The sequence below is a fragment of the Scleropages formosus genome, chromosome 21, assembly GCF_900964775.1.
Source record: "Scleropages formosus chromosome 21, fSclFor1.1, whole genome shotgun sequence".
Taxonomy (NCBI): Eukaryota; Metazoa; Chordata; class Actinopteri; order Osteoglossiformes; family Osteoglossidae; genus Scleropages; species Scleropages formosus.
In genome coordinates this window covers 3,042,508-3,064,933 of record NC_041826.1, presented here as the reverse complement: position 1 = coordinate 3,064,933, position 22,426 = coordinate 3,042,508, and the positions used below count along the sequence as shown (strand labels likewise).

The window sequence follows — 22,426 nt, the reverse complement described above, 5'->3', positions numbered from 1 at the left end:
GAACCCCAGACCCACTGGAGAGCAGGACCCGGTCAAACCCACTACACCACCACGCCCCCTCCCCCAGCTGAATTAATAAGTCCATAACTGTAGGCAGCGTAACACTGTAAGTGAATGAGGAGCTGAAGGAATAGTTGCAAATGTGAACCAGAGGTGTGTGGGAACAGCGAGTCAAGAAGGGGAGGGCCATCACAACAGCAGAGAGATGCAGGTGTCACACAGCGCTGTGCCGCTCTCTGAGAGCACGAGACTGCGAGCTGCGCGTCCGTCCGGCCTTCCGCTAATACACAGCGACAGAGCTGTCAGAGCTCCTGACACACCCTTTTCAGGACAGGCTGGCATCTGACAGTTTGTACACACACGCATCACACAAACACACATGCCAGTGGTAGGGTTTTTGGGGCCCCAGGCAAGAATGAATCCAGCAGGAATATCTCTACATTAATAACAGTACACATACATACATACACAAACATATGTATGTATATATATATGTGTGTGTGTGTATGTATGCATGTATGTATTATATATATATATATTACACAAATATGTGTGTAAATATATATAAACATATAATAAAATTATATTATATATTATCTGTGGAAAATTTTTTGAATGATTAACTTAACGACTTGATTATTGATAAGTAAAATGTTTCATGAACACGTACGAACAAAATGCACGCAGGACGCATTTATACTCAACGACTGAAAGGGAATGAAAACTAATTTTCAAGACTACGGTTCGTTAAAGGAACAAACATGTATTATAATATTTACTCACTACTGCGTAGAGCAACACTGACTAGTTCGTTTCGTCAGATGTTGTTGTATATACTATACTGTATAATTTACGTATACGGCGGCACATCTTTTTTAATCATCTAATAAAACGGTGTCTGTGTTAAGCAAGTCTTTTATTATTTTTTTCAAGACAATTAATTTTTCCATCTTAGTATGAAAAATTGGCGCCCTCCAAACTGCCACGGTTCGAGCAATTACGAAACCGGTCACGCGCACGCGCACGCAAGCACGCAAGCACGCGCGAGCACACGCGCACGACACAGGCCCAAGTGTCCCGAAGACACTGTCACCCGGGATTGATTTCCACGTGCCCATTTATGTAAGCAGTCCTGTAACACAGCTGACCCCGGATGGCGCTGCGCTCTTGTCATCCTGTGAAACGGCTCAAAGGAGAGATGAGCTGGAAATAACCGGACTCTGACCTTGAACTTGCCGGGGGACTCAGAGACGAGGGTCCTCGCGGTCCACGGCGGGAAAAAGGGAGAAGCGCGAGGGCGCGGCGCGCGCCCTGGAGCCTCGCGCTGCGCGGACGGTAGAGGGCAGGACGACACCGCGCTAAGAGGAGACGCGCCCTCGCGAGCGCGGAGACATAAATCATACATTCGATTCGGGGAACGGAAAAAAAAAAAAAAAAAAAACAGTACATTTGGCTGTAGGAAAAGGCTAATGATAAAATCTCTATTATTAAAATATTTTTTCAAAAGTTTCTGGTACAAAATGCATAATCCAGCAGTGTTTTACATGTGTAATTATTTACTGAGAAAAAGGGTCCTGCGCAAATACTTGGGCAATTTAATTTAAAGAACAAGTTCTTCTGCCATTAAAAATACAAACCAATTTCTTCCTGAAATATTGGCGATAATATTCAAAACAGCAATTTTCCAACTACAAGATGATTTTTTTTTTCAAAATGATCATTAAAAGCCAATATTTTCTCCGCATAGGCAATATCTTTCTGCTGCATTATTTTGGCTAATGAAGTTTAAATTGTAATAATATGTAAAAATTCTAAAGAAAAGAAAACTATGAATTATTACCAGCGGTGAGGACATTCTTCACAGAGCGGAGTTTCTCTTCGAAAGTGTCTAAGTGTCAAAAATGTCAAAAAAGCTTACAGCTTGTGGCATTTGAATGAGAAGGGAAATAAAGGAACACACTTATTATCTGTATTTCATATTCCTCTTTAAAAGGCCTGATAGGATCGCGACTCGGTTGCACTGCTGCCACAGCTCAGTTGTCTGTGGCATCTGTACCGCGCATAACAAGGGCAAGTCGGAGTCGCAGCTGCGAAGCAGGCCGCTCGCTCTCCTCTAACAATTGGCTCCTTGTGGACCCCGGGGACACGGGACCCCCCGTGGATCGGACCCCTCGCCACAGCACCCCTTTGCAGAGCGCAGCGCAGGCACTGAGGGGCAGCGGCTCCAGAGCGGCTCTCCCCTCACACACACACCCTCCTTCCACACCACGAATAGGCGTGTAAAACAAACTCCTTACACACACAGCAAATCACACGGTAAAAACTGCAAAGAAAACATTTTCAGCACTTGCTTCCAGAAAATGCGATGCGGCCCTTTGTTTCGTACTGAAATTTTTTCCTAATCATTGGAGATTTATCTATTAAATGTAACTTTATATTGGACATATTAGGATTATATAACATTTATCTTTCATTTATTTGTGGCGTGGCTGCATTATGTTTAATTTCACTTATTTACGTTAACAGTGCATTGTCATATTTCTGGGAAGTAAATTTTAGTCCGGAAGCTGCTGTCTTTCCCTGAGTTTTCTTTGGTCATCCAAGCAGCCTTTATTCTTGTATTCATATTTTCTGTAGAAATGTATTCCATTTGACAGCTTTTGTTTAATCAAAAGGAAAAGCCGATCGTCCGAAGACTCATTTAACAAATCATAAAAGACACGCAACAGATAGGCAACGACTGACAGCTTTGTGAAAGAGTGCAATATCAAAGGGGAAAGATTAGAAAATGCTGCACATATCTTTTTTATTCCACTCCCCTTTTTACTCGTCTTTAAACAGTGTTTAATTCAGCTCTCGCTTTCAGAGATCTAAAAGTGCCTGCATGGCCTTTTTTTTTTTCCCCCCAGCGCCTTCTTTATCATCGTTATACATTTTAAATATTTTTACATTGCGCACACTTCACATTTTGGTGACAACCTTATAAATAATGCAGAGAAAGGGTTCACTAGAAGGAGCCGGAAGACTGAGATTTAATGTGCGGAGGCTGAGGAGTCGCTTTTATTTGTGGGCCACTTCAGGAACCATGAGAATCATGCTTTGCGGGATATCTTATGTGTACTACGTGTGGACAGACTAAAGGCACTTTACAGTATATATACTGTTCTACTGTAGCATAAACTGCCAGTTATCTCCTCCATCCAACGTTTGCTTCTTTAGAGACCTTTGAGAACTTCTGAAAAGACCCGTATAGTCTTTTGAGTTACAGATTTTTACCATTTAAACTAACTAACTAACTAACTAACTAACTAACCATTATTGCTTGTTCAAGACGGGGTCACTGCAGTCTAGGTACTATCCTGGAAACATGGCCAAATACAATTTTACTGTTCACTGTTTTAATACGCAACATATATAAAACAATGCCCTATACATCGTGAACCTGTGTGCATGTGTGTATGCTTTCATAGTGTGTGAGTGAGAGAGAGAATGTGTTCCACTGATGTATGGATTAGTGACCCATTGTAAGTAACGTATCTAGCAGTGTAAGTCACCGTGGTGAATAAGGTGTGTGGACTGATAACACTGCCTAGAGTTCATTGGAAGTCGCTTTGGAGAAAAGTGTCTGCTGAATAAATAAATGTAATTAATTAATGTAATGGGGGATGCGGTGGCGCAGCGTGTTTGGCCGAGTCCCGCTCTCTGCTGGGTCTGGGGTTCGAGTCCTGCTGGGGGTGTCTTGCGGTGGACCGGTGTCCGTCCTGGGTGTGTCCCCACCCCCTCAGCCTTGCACCCTGTGTTGCCGGGTTAGGCTCCACTTCACCGCGAACCCGCTCGGGACAAGCAGCTGTAGACATTGTACACATAGTGTGAATATGATGGCTTGTGCATGACAGATGTCCTGGGAAGCTACATCGATGTGAAATACTTCTTTATTTTCAATGATTTGAAAATAAATTAAATGTGAAATGTGTGTTCTTTGGAGGTGTCTGAAAAAATTTCACTTAAATAGTTATTGTGTGTATAGGGTCAGTCAGATGGTCCTTTAAACTGAACGTTGCCTCCATGTAGGACATTATACTTTAATATCTTAGGAGTGGAGAGGAGCACACAAACACAAGCCTAAAGGCCCAGTTCCCCTGGTAGTGTCCACTGGGGGTCTCCTCTCCCTCTGACAGGTGGCCCAGGGCAGCCTGACCCGGTCCGGCCCGGTCCAGAAAGCACTCCTCGGACTCCCTGGCTTCCCAGAGCACAGGGAGCACAGCCAAGCCTGGCAGCGGATAAATGACCCAGGCTATCATCGGTGTGTGTGTAAAACATACACACACACTCACGCATGCACGCACATGTGGGGGGGGTAACAGAGGAGAATAAAACCTCTTCCTCTCGCACTCCCTTCCCTGACCTATTTTGTGCAAGTATTTCCGAACAGGAAGATTAAGGCTCTTTAATGGTAGGTGACACAGCAGTGTCCTGCAGTGTTTTTTCCCTTAATCCTCGGCATCTTCAGTAAAAGCGCTTTCATAAGAAATATTGTAGTTTTTGGCATGGGCTCCTGGAGGGAAGACAGCGTTGTCAGAGTGCATTTTTTATATGCTTGGAAGCCATTCCTCAGGAGTGCCGTTCGGCTGCTCACTTAGCAGGTTAGGTAAGCGTCGGTGTCTTCCGGAACAGTACCACCCAGAGCTCTCTGGAAATTACTAAATGCTTCTCCTATATTATTCTGTCACCTTGCCTTAAACGTGTCCCTGAACATGGTAAATGCAGAGCCCGCGGCCACACCCGCTGCATGGCACTCCGAAAAGGAGTGTCTTCTGGCAGCACTGGTGCAGGTCCGAGTAATTCTCTGAAGGCCCCGGCCCCAGCGGACTGGCTTGTCTCCCACAAACTCAGCTGAACAGTCATCGCAACAGAATACACATTTTAAAGAGTTTTTCTCAATTGTCATATATTTTTAAGTGTGGTTTTAAAGATACACACCAGAGCATCACCAGATACCCAGTGATCTTCACTGATTACGGATAAACTGCATTCATTACTTTCATATATTTCATATATCCAGGCGTGTCTTTATAAGCACATATTAAATTATTTCCCCCTGGACTTTCCGCATAAACTATGTACATCTACACTGTACAACAAAATAAAAGCCACATTCAGTTAATTTATAAGCACTTCACAACTGTAGTATACTCATGGCAGTCAGTGACTACCAACTCAAATTGTTAGAAATATGAATAAAATGCACAATTTCAAATTTACAGAAGTGAAAATAATATTTAACACGAAATGTTTATGACCAGAATAAATTCCTATTCTGATCTCTTAATGAGTTACTGTGTTGTAATTCCAGGATTATAGTTGATTAATTGAAAAATAAAACTTAATTTTTTAATTGCCTTCATAATGGGGGCGTGGTGGTACAGTGGGTTGAACCGGGTCCTGCTGTCCGGGGGGTCTGGGGTTCGAATCCCGCTTGGGGTGCCTTGTGACAGACTGGTGTCCTGTCCTGGGTGTGTCCCCTCCAGCCTTACGCCCTCTGTTGCCAGGTTAGGCTCCAGACAAGCGGTTCAGAAATGTGTGTATGCCTTCATAACAGGTGTAAACACTTACTTGGTGAAGTAGGAACCAGTTAATAATATGTATTGCATTGTCCATGGAAACAAATATATGTCTATCATTTCAGAATACTATTAACTTTATGAATTTCGTTAACAATAATAATGATAATATAAAGAAAAGAATTCTCAAAAGTAAGAACTCGTCAACAGCTTACTATATGTTTGTGAATTTAGACTTGTATGTGTACTGAATCCAGAGTCAACGGTGCAAGAAAAAAGTGCATTACATCATCTTCAATGTATTAACATTTGCCAGTCATTTAAAATACATTCAAGTATTGGAGAGTAAGACAGAATAAATTGAGTTTAAAAAGCACAAAGATCGTACAAGATGCTTAGAAAAGAACAAAGTGAGCTCTACCAAAGTAAGCCTTTAAACACAGCTGTTCTGCCACAATGTGCTTTGAAATTAATAGAGTTCATAAGTACATTTGTCAGCGATAATCAAATATTTGATTAAATAAGGAAGTGCAATGTCTTGGTCTTCCTCCCTTCCTTAATGCAGATATCTCGCCATCGGAGGAATCAGTCTCAGCATAACCTGGTGGGCATCAGCAGAGCCGCACATCCTGTGAGTACAGCCATCTGCTATAATGAAGGATAGGAAGTATGACCTCACTTCTGCTTGGGCAGGTCCATACTGCTGCCTGCATCCCTCAATAATCCAAAAGGGAATGACAGAAACAAAGGCCACAGGCCAAGTCGGACCAACAGTACAAGAAAAGACAAAATAAGTGTATGAACTAAAGTCCCCACAGTCAGTGGTACAGCTATTGGTTCCATTTTCAGCTGAAAACCAGCTGAGCAGATATTTGATTGGTTCAAAATGTTTCACAAAATAGCTTCAACTTGCTCAACTTTCACCAATATGACTTGAAATACTTTTGATAACCATAGCAGTGACATTATACTCTTAAAAGTACAGTAGAGTGTCGATTATAAAGTCTTTGATTATCCGAATGTCTGTGTTGTCCAGCTCCAGGTGTTTCTTGTTTTTATGTGTAATGCTTTGCAAAAAGCCTTTGATTAAAAACCATCCTACTCCAAACATGCTATTCCACATAGTGCTGAAAACAAATGTTTTTTTTTTTTTAGCTTTTTATTTTATTACTAAGCTTATCTGCCAATCTGTTTCTAAATACTATACAGCTCATATTATTCATGGTTCTATATTATCCTGATTTTTTGTTATTCGGCCCACCGCCATTTTCATATAAGCCAGATAATGGAAAACACTGTACTTTCTCCTGGAACTTCTGCCAAAATTCAGCGAGAATGCCTGACAAAGAGGTAGAAGTTGGAACAAAAGGCTTTGTGTCGATTGCCAGGATGAGGCCTGGGGACCCCAATTGTAGGCTGAGTTCTGTAGCAACAAATCAAATCCGAAGAAAGAATCCAATGAACAGAGAGTCATCGCGACTTTCCGTTGAAGTGTCTCCAGTCATAATACGCTGTGGCCTTATCACACACCACACTCCAGCATTTCAACAGAAGAAACCAGCGTATTTGGTCATTATATCTTTGGCATGTCTAAGTTACACTTGCATGCCCTATATCTTTAGATGCTAGTCCAACCAACCAATGCCAATAACCGTTTGTTCTGAGCAGGGGTCATAGCGAGCCACAGCCTATCCCGGAAACACAGGACGCAAGGCTGAAGGGGGAAGAAAAAGACCCTGCACAGGACCCCAGTCCATCGCAAAGCACCCCAAGCAGGACTTGAACCCTAGACCCTCCACACAGGGGGTACTGGCCAAATACCAGTGGACAGATACTAGTCTCTCTACATGAAAGGATAAATTACTTCACACTGAGTGCAGTCTGTCCAGCTGAACACAGATGCTGGGGAGAGTGCTTGGGAACAGTATGGCAACGGCAGTAGTGGAAAAGTGACATGCAGACCAGAAGCTTTTGTTTTAGCAGATGTAGATGTTATTCAGGTACCCAGCCATTGATCTCGTGGGTACTTCAATGCATCAGAGAACAGATCCAACAACTATGAGGACCACTCCTTGTTGATATATGAAGTATTATAAACTACTAGGTATCACATGACTGGTTACTTTACACCAATCTGGTTTATTTTAAATTTTCTTAACAAAGGTTGACTGTTCTACTATACATGGTTTTACTGTTTATGGCAGTACTATTTGGGCTTTGCAGGTTCACGGTGACCTTTCTGCTTATATGGCCCAACTAACACGTTTTCCCGAGTAATTCTGGAACATACAACATTTAGAATGTGAAAAATTCATTAAACACACAATAGGTTACACTGTATGCCTTTTCTTCTATATATGATTATTTTTCAGCCCTTTCACAGATGTTGCATTTACATTTAGTCATTTAGTAGACTCTTCTCCCCAAAACAACTTACAGCGTTAAGGTAGCTACAATTATGTATCCCATTTACAAAGCTGGGTAATGTTGACCTGTCCAGTATTAGTCCAATAATTTGAGGTCTGGTTTCTTGGCTTGCAGAACATCAAGGTGTTAAAGGAAAGGGCTCCAATATTGACAGAGTATCTGGGAAATGCTCAACACCGCTAGAGCAACCTTAACCTTTGTGTAAGCGTTCAGAGAAATTGTAGAACATCTGTGTACAAACTACACGAGAAAAGAGGGAAAAATTTGGCTACTTTCAGATTCATTCGTTCAGGTCGTTTATATGTCAACCTGCATGACGGTACTAAAGGCTGTGAGTTCAGCTCATGTCTTCCTTTCAGAACATGTGATTATTCATGTTTATTCAGAAGCAGCGCAATCTTGTTTTTTGAGGAATGATTCACTCCTTGAGCACTTGACCCTAACACCCTCCACCCCCGCACTGCTTGGTCCTTTCAGCATAACTCCACTTTTTTACATGTTACTTGGATCAATTTAGTTGAATAGTTTTAGTGTAAATGTGGGTAGTTAGTTCATAATCAAAGGTGGTCATAGAACTGAGCAGTTGGGAGGACAGGAATTACATTCGGAGGAGGCCTCAAGGCAACATACTGTACTTGAATTTTTATAACCTTCTGCTTCTTCCACATGGAAGACCTTCCAAAGCCCTTCTTTAAACTTATGGAACATTGATAAACAACTTTCTTAGATCCATTTTACCTTTCTGTGTTGCATGTTTACATTTGTTGTAGTCGTTCTTTTTTCCATTCTTCTTTCCACCTTGTCCTGAGAAAACCTTAGAGAAATGAGACTGCCCAGTGGTATGTGGTTCATTGTTCTCTTACCTCTCTCAGGAATAAGACCAACGTTTACAATCACATAAACAGAGCAGACCTCATACAGGCTGTCATTCGTTACATTATATTGTTACACATCTTTTTAAAACATTCTTTCCTTTGCGGGCAAGATTTCCACTCATGTACTAAAAACTTTGCCCATAAATTTAAAGAGCAAAATGTCAGAAAGGTTTGTTTTTCATATACAGTCAGAGCATGCAAGTATTTTAAACCTTTTCTTTTTTGTTTTTAACTGCAGAATTCAATGAAAGGTGAATATCTGAACAAGGCGAAGATAGCAGATGGAGGCAAGAAACTGAGGTAAGCTGAACATCCTGATTTTTTGTTGGGGGGAGACTGGGTGGACATACTGAAAATAAAAAAAAAAAACAGTTGAAAAATATTTTTCTCATTTAGTCACTGAGTACAGCTCTCCAAGTGTGATAAGAGGTGGCCTTTCATACTCCATCTGGTAGCGCTTCGTCTCGAAAACTCAAGACTCTCCGCAATCAAACATTCTATTAACCTTGAGCCAAGAAGCCTAAATGAGAGCTGCTATAGTTCGATACATCAATTTGACAGTTCTGCTTATTTTTTGTAATCCATTTTATTGTTTCTTTTCTTCCTCCTGCCCATTTTAACCTGATAGTTGGTTTGATGAGGCAAATTGTGTAAGATCTTCAAAGCCAAGTTATAATGGACTGAACTGAGGGTCAGATGAGTTACTTGAGTGTATATGTTTGAACTGCAACAGAAAGCACTGTTTTGGATTATCTTATTGCTGTAGATTATAAAAAATCTTGTCCATGCTGGTATTGGTTTAAAATATGGAAATGAGATGTTTCCACACAAGTATTTATCAATGCAATGCCATTTTCAGGACATTTTAGTGTCATAAAGGATATATTCTATTTATGGATTGGGGATTAATAGTGTAGATTACACGTAACAGCAAATCAGGATATGAATACATTTTAACTTTGTTTAGCAAGGCTTTAACAGAAATAGTAAGATGACATTTCTTTTTTTAACATCATATTCATAAATTAACAGTTTTTTAGATCTTCTCCCCTCTTGTTTTTTGCATTTGTAGTGATACTGTCCATCTTATCTTCTTGACAAATTAATATGCTGTAATCTGTTTCCAGTAGCCTCCAGTGTTGACAAGGACAGGGTGCCTTTTTCATATATCCCTTGGGTTAACTTTTGTTTAAGTCTAATACCGCTACTCAACTGTTTAATGCCATGTTTTTCAGATATTGCAGTTACAAAGCAGAAATGATCTGGCTTAATTTAGAATTAAACCCACATCTGATTTTAAACTCCAGATATGAACGGTTAAGAAAACCATGGAGGCTAATGCACTTTAAAGTACTTGGAGTAGATGTGAATCAAATGGAGATCATTGCCCTTTGTGTTTTTGTAACACCAAATGAACATGTTGAACGTTTGACTCAGAAGTTGCCATAAATCCAAATATTTCTGATCCTTTAATGGTTATTTCAGTTTCCCCCCCAAAAAAGAATATACGTATGTTGTCAAATGACTTTTCGTATAATTCACTTAATCCCCCTACAGAAAAAACTGGACCTCAACTTGGGTTGTCCTTGAGGATAACCAGCTGCTGTTTTACAAAGAAAGCAAGCAGGAAGCCTTAAGCAATTTGGTAAGTAAACTTTTTAAAATAGTGTGGCAAAAAAGATAGAAGCTGAGGAGTTTGATAAGCGCTCCAGTTTGAAGCAAACTATGAATGTGGGCCACAGTGCATGACAGTGTCTGGAGAACTGCACTGCTCACCTTTTGAGCTGGACCGCCAACTTGACCAGAAGATCCTTCAGAAGACAGAGGGTGTGGGGCAGGAAACGACGGCCCTCATCAGGGAAAATGATCCGTGCACGAAACAGATTTTATCAAACTGGATTGGATTTAGTCATTTCCTTGGCCAGATGAATGAATCGAGATACGGTGCTTATTTATTGTAGCCCCTTGCAGACCTCTTTGTTTATTACTCGTGATCCGTTTACGCCTTGGGTCGCGGCTTCAATGTATGTTGTGGCTTCCCTTCTGCTGCTTTTTCTGCGTGAGTCAAACATCGGCGTCTCCAAAGTAGGCTACAGGCCCAGAAGAGCACACTGCAGCGAAGCCCTGCTGCCCCGGACCCTCTGCTAAGTGACTTCACACTCAGGCAGCAGTGCAGCTGCATACCTCAAAGGCATGACAGACGTGTTACCTGTTTTTAGAGAACCTTCTGGAAGCTCTCGCTGTAAACTAGCCATTTAGGAGAACTTTTGCCGCCTGAATGCCACAGTGGACACTGAGCGATGTTAAGCTCACAGTGCAATTATTCTCGCTGGACCCAGGGCCTGTTCACATTCACAGAGAGAGGGCGGCAGTTGGGGGGGAAAAGATTAATCGTGACAGACCCGAAGAGACTCCAACGGACGCTAACTGGCAGAGGCAGCACGCCTCACCTTGTAGCAACAGCACAGAAAACACACTCACCTCTGGATGGGAACAGGCCCCCCAGCTGTCTGACATGACATTGTAGGTCTGGGAGTTGTGGGGAGGTGGGGTGGGCAGACCTGCCAACTCACATCTTGTTGACAGGCGACTGGGAAGGTGCACGGCGAGTACACGTCACAATCGATAACCCCTACCACATCCGATGGCCTGCGCTACTCGCTTTTATACTTCCTGCCATTTTGCTTACGGCAGAAAGGTTGTCACCTATTGCTATCTGATTGTGTGTGTGAAAGAGAGAGAGACAGAGAACAACAAAGATCAGGTAACTGAATAACATTCCAGACACTCACACCTACAGGATCAGACTTATGGCCCCAGCATGAAACATTTGCATTTATTTGTTTAGCTAACAATTTTCTCCAAAGTAACTTACAATTATTTACCCATTTATAGAGCTATGTAATTTCACTGGAGCAATTTAGGATAGGTACCTTGTTGAAGGGTACTACAGCCACAGGTAGGGATCAAACCTGCAAGCTTTAGATCCAAAGGTAGCAGCACTAACCCCTATGTTAGCAGCTGCTCCTGTTTAACTCCTTCTCGACAGTGACAGAGCAAAAGTTAGTTCTATATGGAAACCAGACGGGTGTATGATTGAAGCGCTTGAGAAAAGCGGAGGATTTGATCGGGCAGAGTTACAGTACAGCCAAGGAAACAGGCAGGGAACATTTAGCCGAGTTTGTTCCAGAAAAGACCAGGAGGGAATATATTCCCTGCAAGTGTTCGTTCAATAGTCCTGCTGGAATGGAGCTCTGTTATAACTCGCCTGTGCTTTCCAGAAAGTGAGAAAATCAAGCAGTGTGCTTGCGCACGTCCTCCTTCCTGGCACACACATGTCATCTTGCCCGAGAAACAGATCTAATAAACGTACAGTTCATTTCCACTCATGCTAAATGGGGCACATTTCTGTTCTTCAGCTGCAAATCAATATATCACCACTACAATTTCTAGATGATTCTAGAGTACATGCATGTACAAGCTGCTCCATGGCAATATAATTATTCTTTTACTATTGTTACTGTCTTTTTCTCAAGTGACTTTGTATATTTTATTGTACATTTACTTTATTTATGTATTACATGAAGTGGAAAGTCTGTAGATTAGAACCATTTACTTGCGTTCCTCTGCAGTATCTATACAGTACTATCGAATACCATTAAGTACTGATGATATTGAGTTATGTAACATATTCTAAATTTAATAATGTGCATTCATTTGTTTAGCAGAGACTTTTTTACAAAGTGAGTTATAATAAATACTATATAGTATTTAGGTGACTCCTTTTTCATTCAGTCAGTCAAAATGTTAGAAACACTGCATTTACATTTATTCATTTAGCAGACTTTTTTCTCCAAATCAACGTATGTCTCATAGAAAATACAGTTTGTGCACTACATTAGGAGAAAGACAGACATAGTTGCAGATGTGTGATTCTTAAGTACAATTAGTTACTTTCCACTATATGAGCCAATGTTCATCACACGAGTAGCTGCATAAAACTCAGAATATCGATGATTCCTGATCACCTTCCTACTATTTTTTTTTTTTTTGAGATACACAGACATTTACGTACTTTACAGGAACAGCAGCATCAAGGTTTATCCGGGCATGATCATGTAGTTATTGTGCATGAACATTTAGACCTTACGTGAACTTAAGAGATCACTAGAGAACACTACCTATAGTCAATTACTCATCTATACACCAGAGCAATGTAGCACACTTTTTTTCTTTCTCTTTCACTCATATACACAATGGGTAATTTAGAGATGCCAGTTCACCTGAAACACACACTTGCACTGTGGGAGGAAAATAAAATACGCAGAGGAAACCCATGTGAACACAGGAAGCACATGTAAACTCTGAGCAGACTGAGCAAGGATCAAACTTATGTCCTATCGCACCACCCAGGTGCTATGAGTTACTAATGTATTATTCATGTGTTATGTGTTTGTATTAGAATACAAAAAGTGAGACTTTCACAATTTACATATGAGGCATATAACTAAATGCAATGCACATATGCTTATCTATTATATCACATAATTTTTATGTTTGACTAAGGAGTGAAAAAATTGTCTCAGCATACACACAAGCACACATAGATATAAATAAATAGTTTTATACGACTCAGAGTTTAAATTAGAAATTAATGTAATATCTCCTATTTGCTACCAGAAAATTGAGTCACTTTGAAACAGATAATCACAGTTCATTTCTTCAACACATAACAGAACTGTTTCGGCGAACGGGAGGATATTTAAGTGTATGCAGTTAATCCCCTCCGCCCCACCCTACCCAGTGTGCCCAGTGTGTCAGGACTGATGGGCCTCTCAGAAGGTCTCGCTGCACTTTTAATGAAGTAGGGGCAGCTATCAAAGCACCTCCCGCCGGCTCTTAATGAGAGGTCTATAAGGCACGTGCTCTAAGTCACTGCGGGCCTTGTTCATCATGAGACACACGCCTTCATCATGAGACAGTCCTCTACGCCAGTTTATAGAAGTCCTCTGCAAACACAGGCTGCTGGGTGAAACACACTCATCTTTATCAGACAACACACAGCAGGACCTGGGAATGGTAACACATAGTCATTATAGGCCCTGACCTCTCATCCTTACCGTACACTTGTCTGTTTTGAGGAATGATGATACCTTCAACAAGGGAGCCTCGCAGAAATAGAAGAAAAAGAAAACACTCAGTTAATAGGGAGAAAATACATACATGTCCTATGCCCAAAAATTTTGGTAAAAATATTAATACATAAATCTTCTGTATACATTCTCACATTTTTAAAAAAGTCAATACTACGGTGCATCATTCTTGTCCATTTGCAGTAGTTATAGTTCTCTGGGAGATGTGTGTATAAATTTGGAAAACTTGAAACTAAATACATTACAACTTATTCAGGCTAGTATTGAAATGGAGCAAATGTGATTTTGGTAAATAAATCAAAAAAGCATTTTTTTCTTATGTTTATCATAACACATATTCTAGTTTTAATAACAAAGTGACTGTACAGGAGCTTGATCACTCTGGATATGTATATAAATGTCTTGAGTCATATGCATGCTCTAGAGCTTTGCTCCTTTCTGGGTTTACTGCACATGAGGTTGTTGTTGGAGTCATTTGAACATTTTCACTTTAACTTTACACCAAGGCTGCCAGTTAAACTATGACTTTTCATGGATGCCTGTTTTTAGGAACTCAGAGCTGCTACTTTTTTTTTTTTTTGCTTCAAGTGACACTTGTAACTTGTTTATTGTGCTCAGAATACATTCGAGTTGCATATGTGGGTTTGTATATTATGTACGTGTTCAGTTTTTATTTATAGTATTAGTGCTAAGCTACTTCAGTTGAGTTCACGGGAGGAATATATCAAAACATAACTGACTGTCCCTTTTTTTGAAAGAACAAACTAATTTTGGTTCGAAAATATAATATTTACCTAAAACTGTATCTTTTGGATATACTTACTGTGTTAAGTGAGAGGAAACAGATCAGCTTTTTGTGTAAGTGGAGATTGGATGACTACAGAGATCATACGAGGATGTTTACATGGAATAATTTTATTTCCCCACACTTTTCCCTCGTCCCCTAACTTGAGAAGCGGCTTTTTCTGCCTGCACAGCTGATGCAGTTGTACATTTTTCCGCATCACCAAAGGGACCATCGCAGCCTTTCAGCAACGTGCTGCACAACATGGATTTATTAAGCATTGTATCAAGCGGTTATGAGTTATTTTGATGTAGACTTTGTGGAATTCGGCTTAGATTTCTCTCTGGGATTAATGCACGCTGGCAGCGCTATTGATTGGTGGCTTTGGAATACTTTCAGAAGCTGCCATGAAACGCCAACCATATGACTGCATTCCAGTGGCTTTCTCATGTAACACCGCCTGTAAACGCTCGCTTTGAAATGGGACCATTTTCACTTATCACTTTATATGTCACGATTCCGTCTGTTGGCTGTGGTTTTGCTGGTACCGAGATGTGCGTGGTTTCGCAAACGCTTGGCTGCCTGCACTCGCTCAGCGGGCCTGTTTGGAAGGTACATACCTTCATGTTTTCCATATGTACCGTTCACTGTACAGCCTGCGGCCTTTGATGCGCAAATCCATACCTATTATATTGCTTATGAGATGGTCATACAAGGGGGGCAGTGATGCAATGAGCGATGCGATTTTCTTACTCATTTTTCATTTAATTGTTTCCTGGATTTGGTTCAGTCATATAACACATTAAAAAAAAAAAAAAAAAAAAACTTACAGCAATTGGCTTTGCTCAGGGGGAAACTAAGCTTCTTCAAAAATTGCTTCTCTTTTCCCTCTAATCTTTCAGTCAGCAAGCTCACTTTAAAATATCTCTCTCATCACACATTACACACACATATATGTGCGTATATGTCCACATGAACTTTGTAGAATTATAAGAACCCATTCCTCAGTACCACATTAAGCTAGTATTCCTTCACCTTTCACCGAGCCAAATTTTTGCTGCTTCTTGTCACTACAGACTCAAGGGAGCGCAGTTTGTCTTCAGCCTTTCGTGTTTTTTTTTTTTTTTGTCCCTCTGTGCTAATGTGTTTCAGACGGACATTTTCTCACACCACAGTTTTGTTTTTGTCTTTCCAAACTGTATGCCATCAAAGTCCAAAATTCCCTGTCATCGCACTGTAACGCAAGATATGAAGAGGGATCCTTGTTTTCTCTTTCTTCTCCCCTTCCTTAGAAGCCAGGATGTAAACCAGAAAAGGTTGACCTCTGCGGGGCTATAGTTGAATGGACGACGGAGAAGTCAAGCCGAAAGCACGTGTTTCAGGTAAGGGGAAGAAACTGATTCTTGCAGCATTTTAGCATGGTCTTTCTTAACTTACAGCAAATCCTCGATACAAGTTTATTTCCCATTCCAAATATACACACAGTCTCACACATACTGTATCGCTTGGAGGCAAAAGGCAGGGCTGTAGTGGACGTCTCCCAAGTTGCTGTGGTCTGTCTGCTTATTTTGTGCTGTTGCACATGTGTAGCGAAACGCGTGTCAGAGCCAGAGAAAAGTGAAAACTGGACCAATATCTAAAATGAGAGCTCCCTGCCTGAGAGGCACTTTTGTTCATAACAATGGTGCCGTTCTCAGTGATGGCATACTGGTATTGCCTATACATATCGAAAGTGCCTTTCTGTTTCATGGTGCGTGTGTAAACCACGTACACTGATGTATGTAAAGTGAGGAAATAATACGCTGCGGTATCGCAGGCATCTCGGGACCCTTTGCAGAATTCACTGAGCACGTAAATCATGTTCTCTGAGTCCAGTTCACGGCGGTAACAAAAGCACAAGTTGAGAACCCTAATCTGTTTTGACTCATTATGGTAATTTGTTCAAAACACATTACTCCCACATGCAGTTTGAAGATATGTCTGCGAATGGTATTTCATCAGTAGAGCCCTTGTGCGGTCTTCAGCTGCCAGTCTGATTACGAGGCCCGATGCATTATGGGCCAAGATCAGAAGCCAAACATAAACATCTCACGTCCCACCGTGGTTATGGCCTACGGATACGGGCTGTGCGCAAATACTGTCCGAGCCTCATTTTGAGAGATGGATTCAGGGGGAGACATCGATGGTGCCTCACCCCATGGCGATCCGACTGGTGGAAGCAGAGGACGAGCCCTTCGCCAAGAGTGAAGACCAACTACATCTATGCAGACATGGCGGCCACTTTGAGTGTGCTGTTTTATGATAGCTTCTCTAGGCTGCCTGTGCACTCTGACCAGTGGTCAAGTGCTGAGGGACATGCCACTACACTCCAGAGGGGAAACCTCCCTCATTCAGGAGTTATGAAACTAAGACCCAAGCCAGGGTTGTGGGGGTCATATGTCCTGGAAGCAAACTGTAGCCTACTTTTCCCCAAAGCGGACTTCTCAGTGGGGTCCTCGCTCAGGAAACTTCATGGTTTGTTTCAGACTTTCAGATGAGAGACCCATTATTAGTATGACTTTGTGCGTTCAGAACTGTCAGTATTTGTCAAATGTTGCTGTAGACTGCAGAAATGTTGTAAAATGGTTATTAGAGGGAGGCCACCTCTAAAGGGGCCACATTGATGGGTTCACGTGGTTTGTGACATTGTTGGAGGCAATCCAAGCCTCTCTCAGTGGGGCCACATAAACCGTTCGAAATGCATATGTGGCACTTGCTCATGGCGATCTGTGCGGACTCTGCAATGGTGGCTCGAGACGGGGGACAGAGTAGGACATCAAGAAGTCAAACCAGCACGCTTGTATACCAGAGGCCTCCTGCTCATACAAATGGCCGCCCTTTCTCCCGCAGCCTTCCCTCTGGACCTCGGCCTTTGTCTTCTAGCCTTCCTGCCCCTGTCAGTCTAGCTGAGCAGCAGGCCTCTGGTGTGTAACATGAAGGACAGTGAGATACAGAGATACACCCACAGGCTTTGTCCTTCACAGGAATCATGTCAGGAAACCTCAGCACTGACCACAACACCTAGCAAAGCACAGTCACAGTACCTACAGCCCGTATAGGACAATATAAAATATCGTAACGTGACACAGTGTGGGATAATGCGACTGGAGATACTCAAAAGAAAGACCTAAAGTATATTAATAATTACATAAACAACATGTATTTGACACTTTTCTCGAAAATGACATTAATTTATACAGTCGGGTAATTTTCACAGATGAATTTAAGGGTAAATTCTTTGTTTAAGAATACTACAGCAAGAGGTGGGATCAGAAGCTGGGGGCTTTGAGCCCAATGGTAGTGCTTCTATTCACGGTGCTATGTTCTGGCCCTATGATCATAGTGAGACTGCTTACATAATTCTTAGTCATTCTTAGTCATTAAACTGTTTTTGTATCTCCACTGTGTTTATGACTTTTCTTTTTTTAATATGAAAAGCATTTAAATGTTTACTGGTTGCATTCTCTGGCTGGTATTGTTTACTGTGTGCCATTTGCTTGGATCTGTTCGCATCATATGTTCTCACGAAATGTATAGGGGAACATACTACTTGGAATTATGCTACTCCATAGCCAAATGCGCAAGTCGGCGGCAGGCATGCGGCGTCCAAGAGTGTATAGTTGGCCGTGGAAAGTACAGGACAAGCACACGCAGGGCTGAGGCCTGTCTCTGCGAGTAGCAGAACAGATGGGGAGTGTGGAGCAGGAAGTCTGGATCGCTCCTTCGCTCCGCGGAGCTGCGTACTGCCCATTATGAAGGAGCAGGAGGGGCAGGAGGAGGCCATACGGGGTGTCCAAGGGCAACGGCGGAAAAGGGCAGAGTGCAAGCACCACAGGGCCGAAGGTCGCAGGACAGCCAGGATAGCGGAGCTGCAGGTTGGCACGTGAGCAGTCGGCTCTTTGGCCCATCTAAAGATTGAGAGAGATCAGCACCCGGCTTCCCAGAGAAATCGGCACAGTCTTTCGAAGCGTGCGCCACTGTCAGCATGGGGGGAAATGTTTGCCTGCAGTCCGTCTGGGTCTACCCAAATGTGATATGGGTCCATTTCCTTATATGGCTTTTAATTCCTAGCTGTCTGTGATTTGGGGAAGGGAGGGCATTCCTTTATACACCCAGTGCCTGCATTCATTTACTTGAAAAAAGGGAAAAAAGGGTGCGCGGGAACGACTTTAAAAATAAGTGACTTGTTATGCCACTTCGCTGACAATTGACTCCTAGACTTAAAAATGATGATGGTAGTAATAAAAGAGAGGGAAGGCAACTCGTACAGTAGCATGCTTTGGACTTGGTTAACACAAAGTGGTACCGTACCATTCAGCATTTTGACTGAAATCTTAATGCAAGAGGGATTAAAGGAATTACAACATAATCTTGAATAATCCAAAACGCGACAGACAGAGGAATACTTGTAATAGTTGTTTAAACCCGTCTCAAGATCTGACAACACTGACAGTCAAGGCTAGGATTAAAATTAGGGAGAGAAACGTGCCGATTGCAGGAGCGTTCCGGAAAGCGCAAAGGCCATGTTTCATTTGAAGGACGAGACACGGGCGCCTCTCAGAACACCAGCCACCCAGCACAGGACAAAGCCTTTGGCAGATGAAGGATAGATGGAGCTAAGAAGATTTGGACTCCTAATTTTTGTTTTTGATCAGTGTCTGCTGGGTTCATTACGCAGCACCGAATGTACTTCAGGCTATTTGATTACATTTTTTTCCCCCTGAATTTTCATTACTGTTTTTCATATATATATTATACATCATCATATACTGTACATGTATATGTTGATAGATGGATAGACAGACAGAAAAACAGGGAGATAATACATAAAATGGTATGCATTAGCTAAGGTGATCAATCTCCAAGAAAACTTTAAAAAAAAATTAAAAATGTGAATAATTTTTTAACACATGAACTGCCTCTTCTACAGATTACTGTGTTTTGACAGCGTCACTCTTACTTTAAAACCCTGTTAATTGTGCTGCTGAACGCTAATATATTTTCATGCTAACCAGCAAAATGATGTGCATTAAACAGAACATATATTTTAAATATAGCATGATCTGGAATCCAGTCCGCACATGCTGAATTCATTGGATTTTTTTGGAAATACAACATATAACTTGGAAAATCCAGCAAGTCAACATACAGTAAAAAAAAAAAAAAAGAAAAAAAAGTTAAAGTATTCATACAAAGAAAAACTAATTAGATTGGCAAATTATTAAAATCAAGCGTTTGTTCTTTTTTCCTTTTTCACCATCCTAGGAAAAATTATACTCTGGAAGCACTTTGAATGTTGTACATCCCTTTCAGAAGTGCTCTGTATGATTCTGTGAGGATTAACCATGTTGTTCCTATCTACACACACTCATTCACACTCACACACACACACACACACACACACACACACACACACTGGATGAATTTGTGTCTTTGACTTCTTTGCCATGGCTCGACGTTCTGCCCTTGCTTTGTGTCACACAGGGAGTAGCACATTTCATGTAAACCCTCATACTGATGCCACTGGAGTACAGTATGAACATGTAGAGTAGAGTAAAGTACAGTACAGTACATGAAGGAGACAGCCACTGCACTGCCCTCTGGTGTCGGCTTCTTCATCAGCAGGTCGTTGGAGCAAAAGCAGAGCCGCTGGTAGTGTACCGTACACATTAAAAGCTACAGTGCATGGATGGACAGTACCACTCAGAATGAATGCATATTTATCTATACTTGTAAATAAATGGGGAAAAAAAATGTAATCCCATTTTTTACTAAAAGCTCCTCAGTGTTGTCTTAACACCAGCAATAGGTGCTCACCTGTAATATTTGAACAATTTTAGTTTTGTAATGATAATGATATTTTATTGCACTGGGCACCTCTGGGCAACACACAGATTATGTCACATTTTAGTAAGCGATTGTCAACACGTTCGTGTTTTTCACAGGATGCGGCTTTCCAAAAGAGTGTATTTCTCCGTGTGTGAGCAGTAACGTGGTGGCACAGCCTTGGGAAGGTGGAATATTATTAATGTTTCAGAAATGTGCACCTTCAGAATAGGATGAAGACAGGAAAACTCTGTCAAACCACGACACAAATGTACATTCCCACGCTAGGAAGAGCAGCAACTGCAGGGATGGAAACACAGGGCGATGAGGTTTACTTTAAGATGTTAGCGGGGGCTGACGGGCAGCCTCTTTACCCCAAGTTATGTGAATGTTATCTGCTGCGGTAGCAAGAACAAAAACCTGAGCCGTTTTTTCCCCTCATCTTTAATTCATGGGAAACAAATGACTTCTTGGGGTCAAACACAAGCTTTTTTGAATCGCTCTCTCGTGCACCCTGGGAACGGGGGGATAAGCAGAAAACTAAATGGATGTTATGAGTATATAAATGTGTCACCTGTTCTCTCGCTCTAAAAGAAACATCTGAGATCCATTTATTTCCTGGGAACATTTTTTGTTTTTTTCTTTTTTCTACATTTCTTTCCTTTTTCTTTTCCTTTTCCCCCTTCTTCTTTTTCTAAATATTTCTTTACGTAAGGCAGTGCTGCCTTGCACAGCATGTATTAAATGGAATATTATAATTGCTACAAACATAATCCTCTAATACCTTGGTATACATTCCTGCACTGCGGGGGCTGCAGTCTCTGCAGATTTCCATTCTACCTGAGCACTTAAGCACTTCACTGGTTCACTTACAGAAATAATTTAATTTATTTAACATGCTTCCTTTACGCTGAGGTCATTATTTAAGGAGAGGTGGAAAATCTGCTCATCCCAAGCCCACTAGGAACTGTAGGGAAGACACATGCAAAATGCATTTTATGATACACTGATTTGTCCTACTCAGTTAAGGTTAAAGTACAGTTGACCCTTGAACAACACAGGGGTTGGGGTGCTGACCCATCGCGCTCTTTAAAATCCACATATATCTTTTGATTCCCCAAAAACTTAACTACTAATAGCCTACTGTTGAGCAGAAGCCTTACCAATAACATTAACACATATTTTGTATGTTATATGTGTTATATACTGTATTCTTACAATGAAGTGATCTAGAGAAAAGAAAATGTTAAGAAAATCATAAAGAAGGGAAAATACATTTATTGTACTGTATTTATCGATACCGTAAGTTTACGTCGTCTGTTTACAAGATGAATCGTCTGTCTGTCATCAGTACCTACATCAACATTGTCTTATATGATACAAAACACTATAGATGTTATACATATTATTAACAGTAGAGATCAAAAATGAAAATATAATGTGAAAAACAAATTCATATTTATTTACAGGTTTAATGAGTCATGAATTAATAAGAAAGAAGCAGCAATACGTTTGCTTCATGGTGGCCTAGCCTATACACTAATGAATGAATTGTTATAAAATTTTTATGGCATACAGTATTACACTCATATTCATAATAGAATATAGGAAAAAAAATCCATGTATAAGTGGATTCGTGCAGTTCAGATCCATGTTGTTTAAGGGTCAACTGTACTCATGTTGCTTGCGTTGCAGCTACTACATCTATACACACTGATGATCCCGCTCACTCCTGATTGCATGAATCATTGTTAGTCTCTC

At 41.2% G+C, this 22,426-nt stretch overlaps 1 protein-coding gene across 2 annotated transcripts in view; it reads left to right on the top strand.

The window, feature by feature from the left end:
* Positions 1-22,426, top strand: part of arhgap15 (Rho GTPase activating protein 15) — a 136,043-nt gene that overhangs the window by 10,956 nt on the left and 102,661 nt on the right. The window contains exons 3-6 of one of the 2 annotated variants that reach the window (XM_018735560.2): positions 6,127-6,192; positions 9,102-9,163; positions 10,421-10,508; positions 16,093-16,182. In XM_018735560.2, coding sequence (XP_018591076.1) covers positions 6,127-6,192; positions 9,102-9,163; positions 10,421-10,508; positions 16,093-16,182 — 306 coding nt within the window. The remainder of the gene's footprint in view (positions 1-6,126; positions 6,193-9,101; positions 9,164-10,420; positions 10,509-16,092; positions 16,183-22,426) is intronic. The other variant, XM_018735561.2, reaches the window with a different exon arrangement.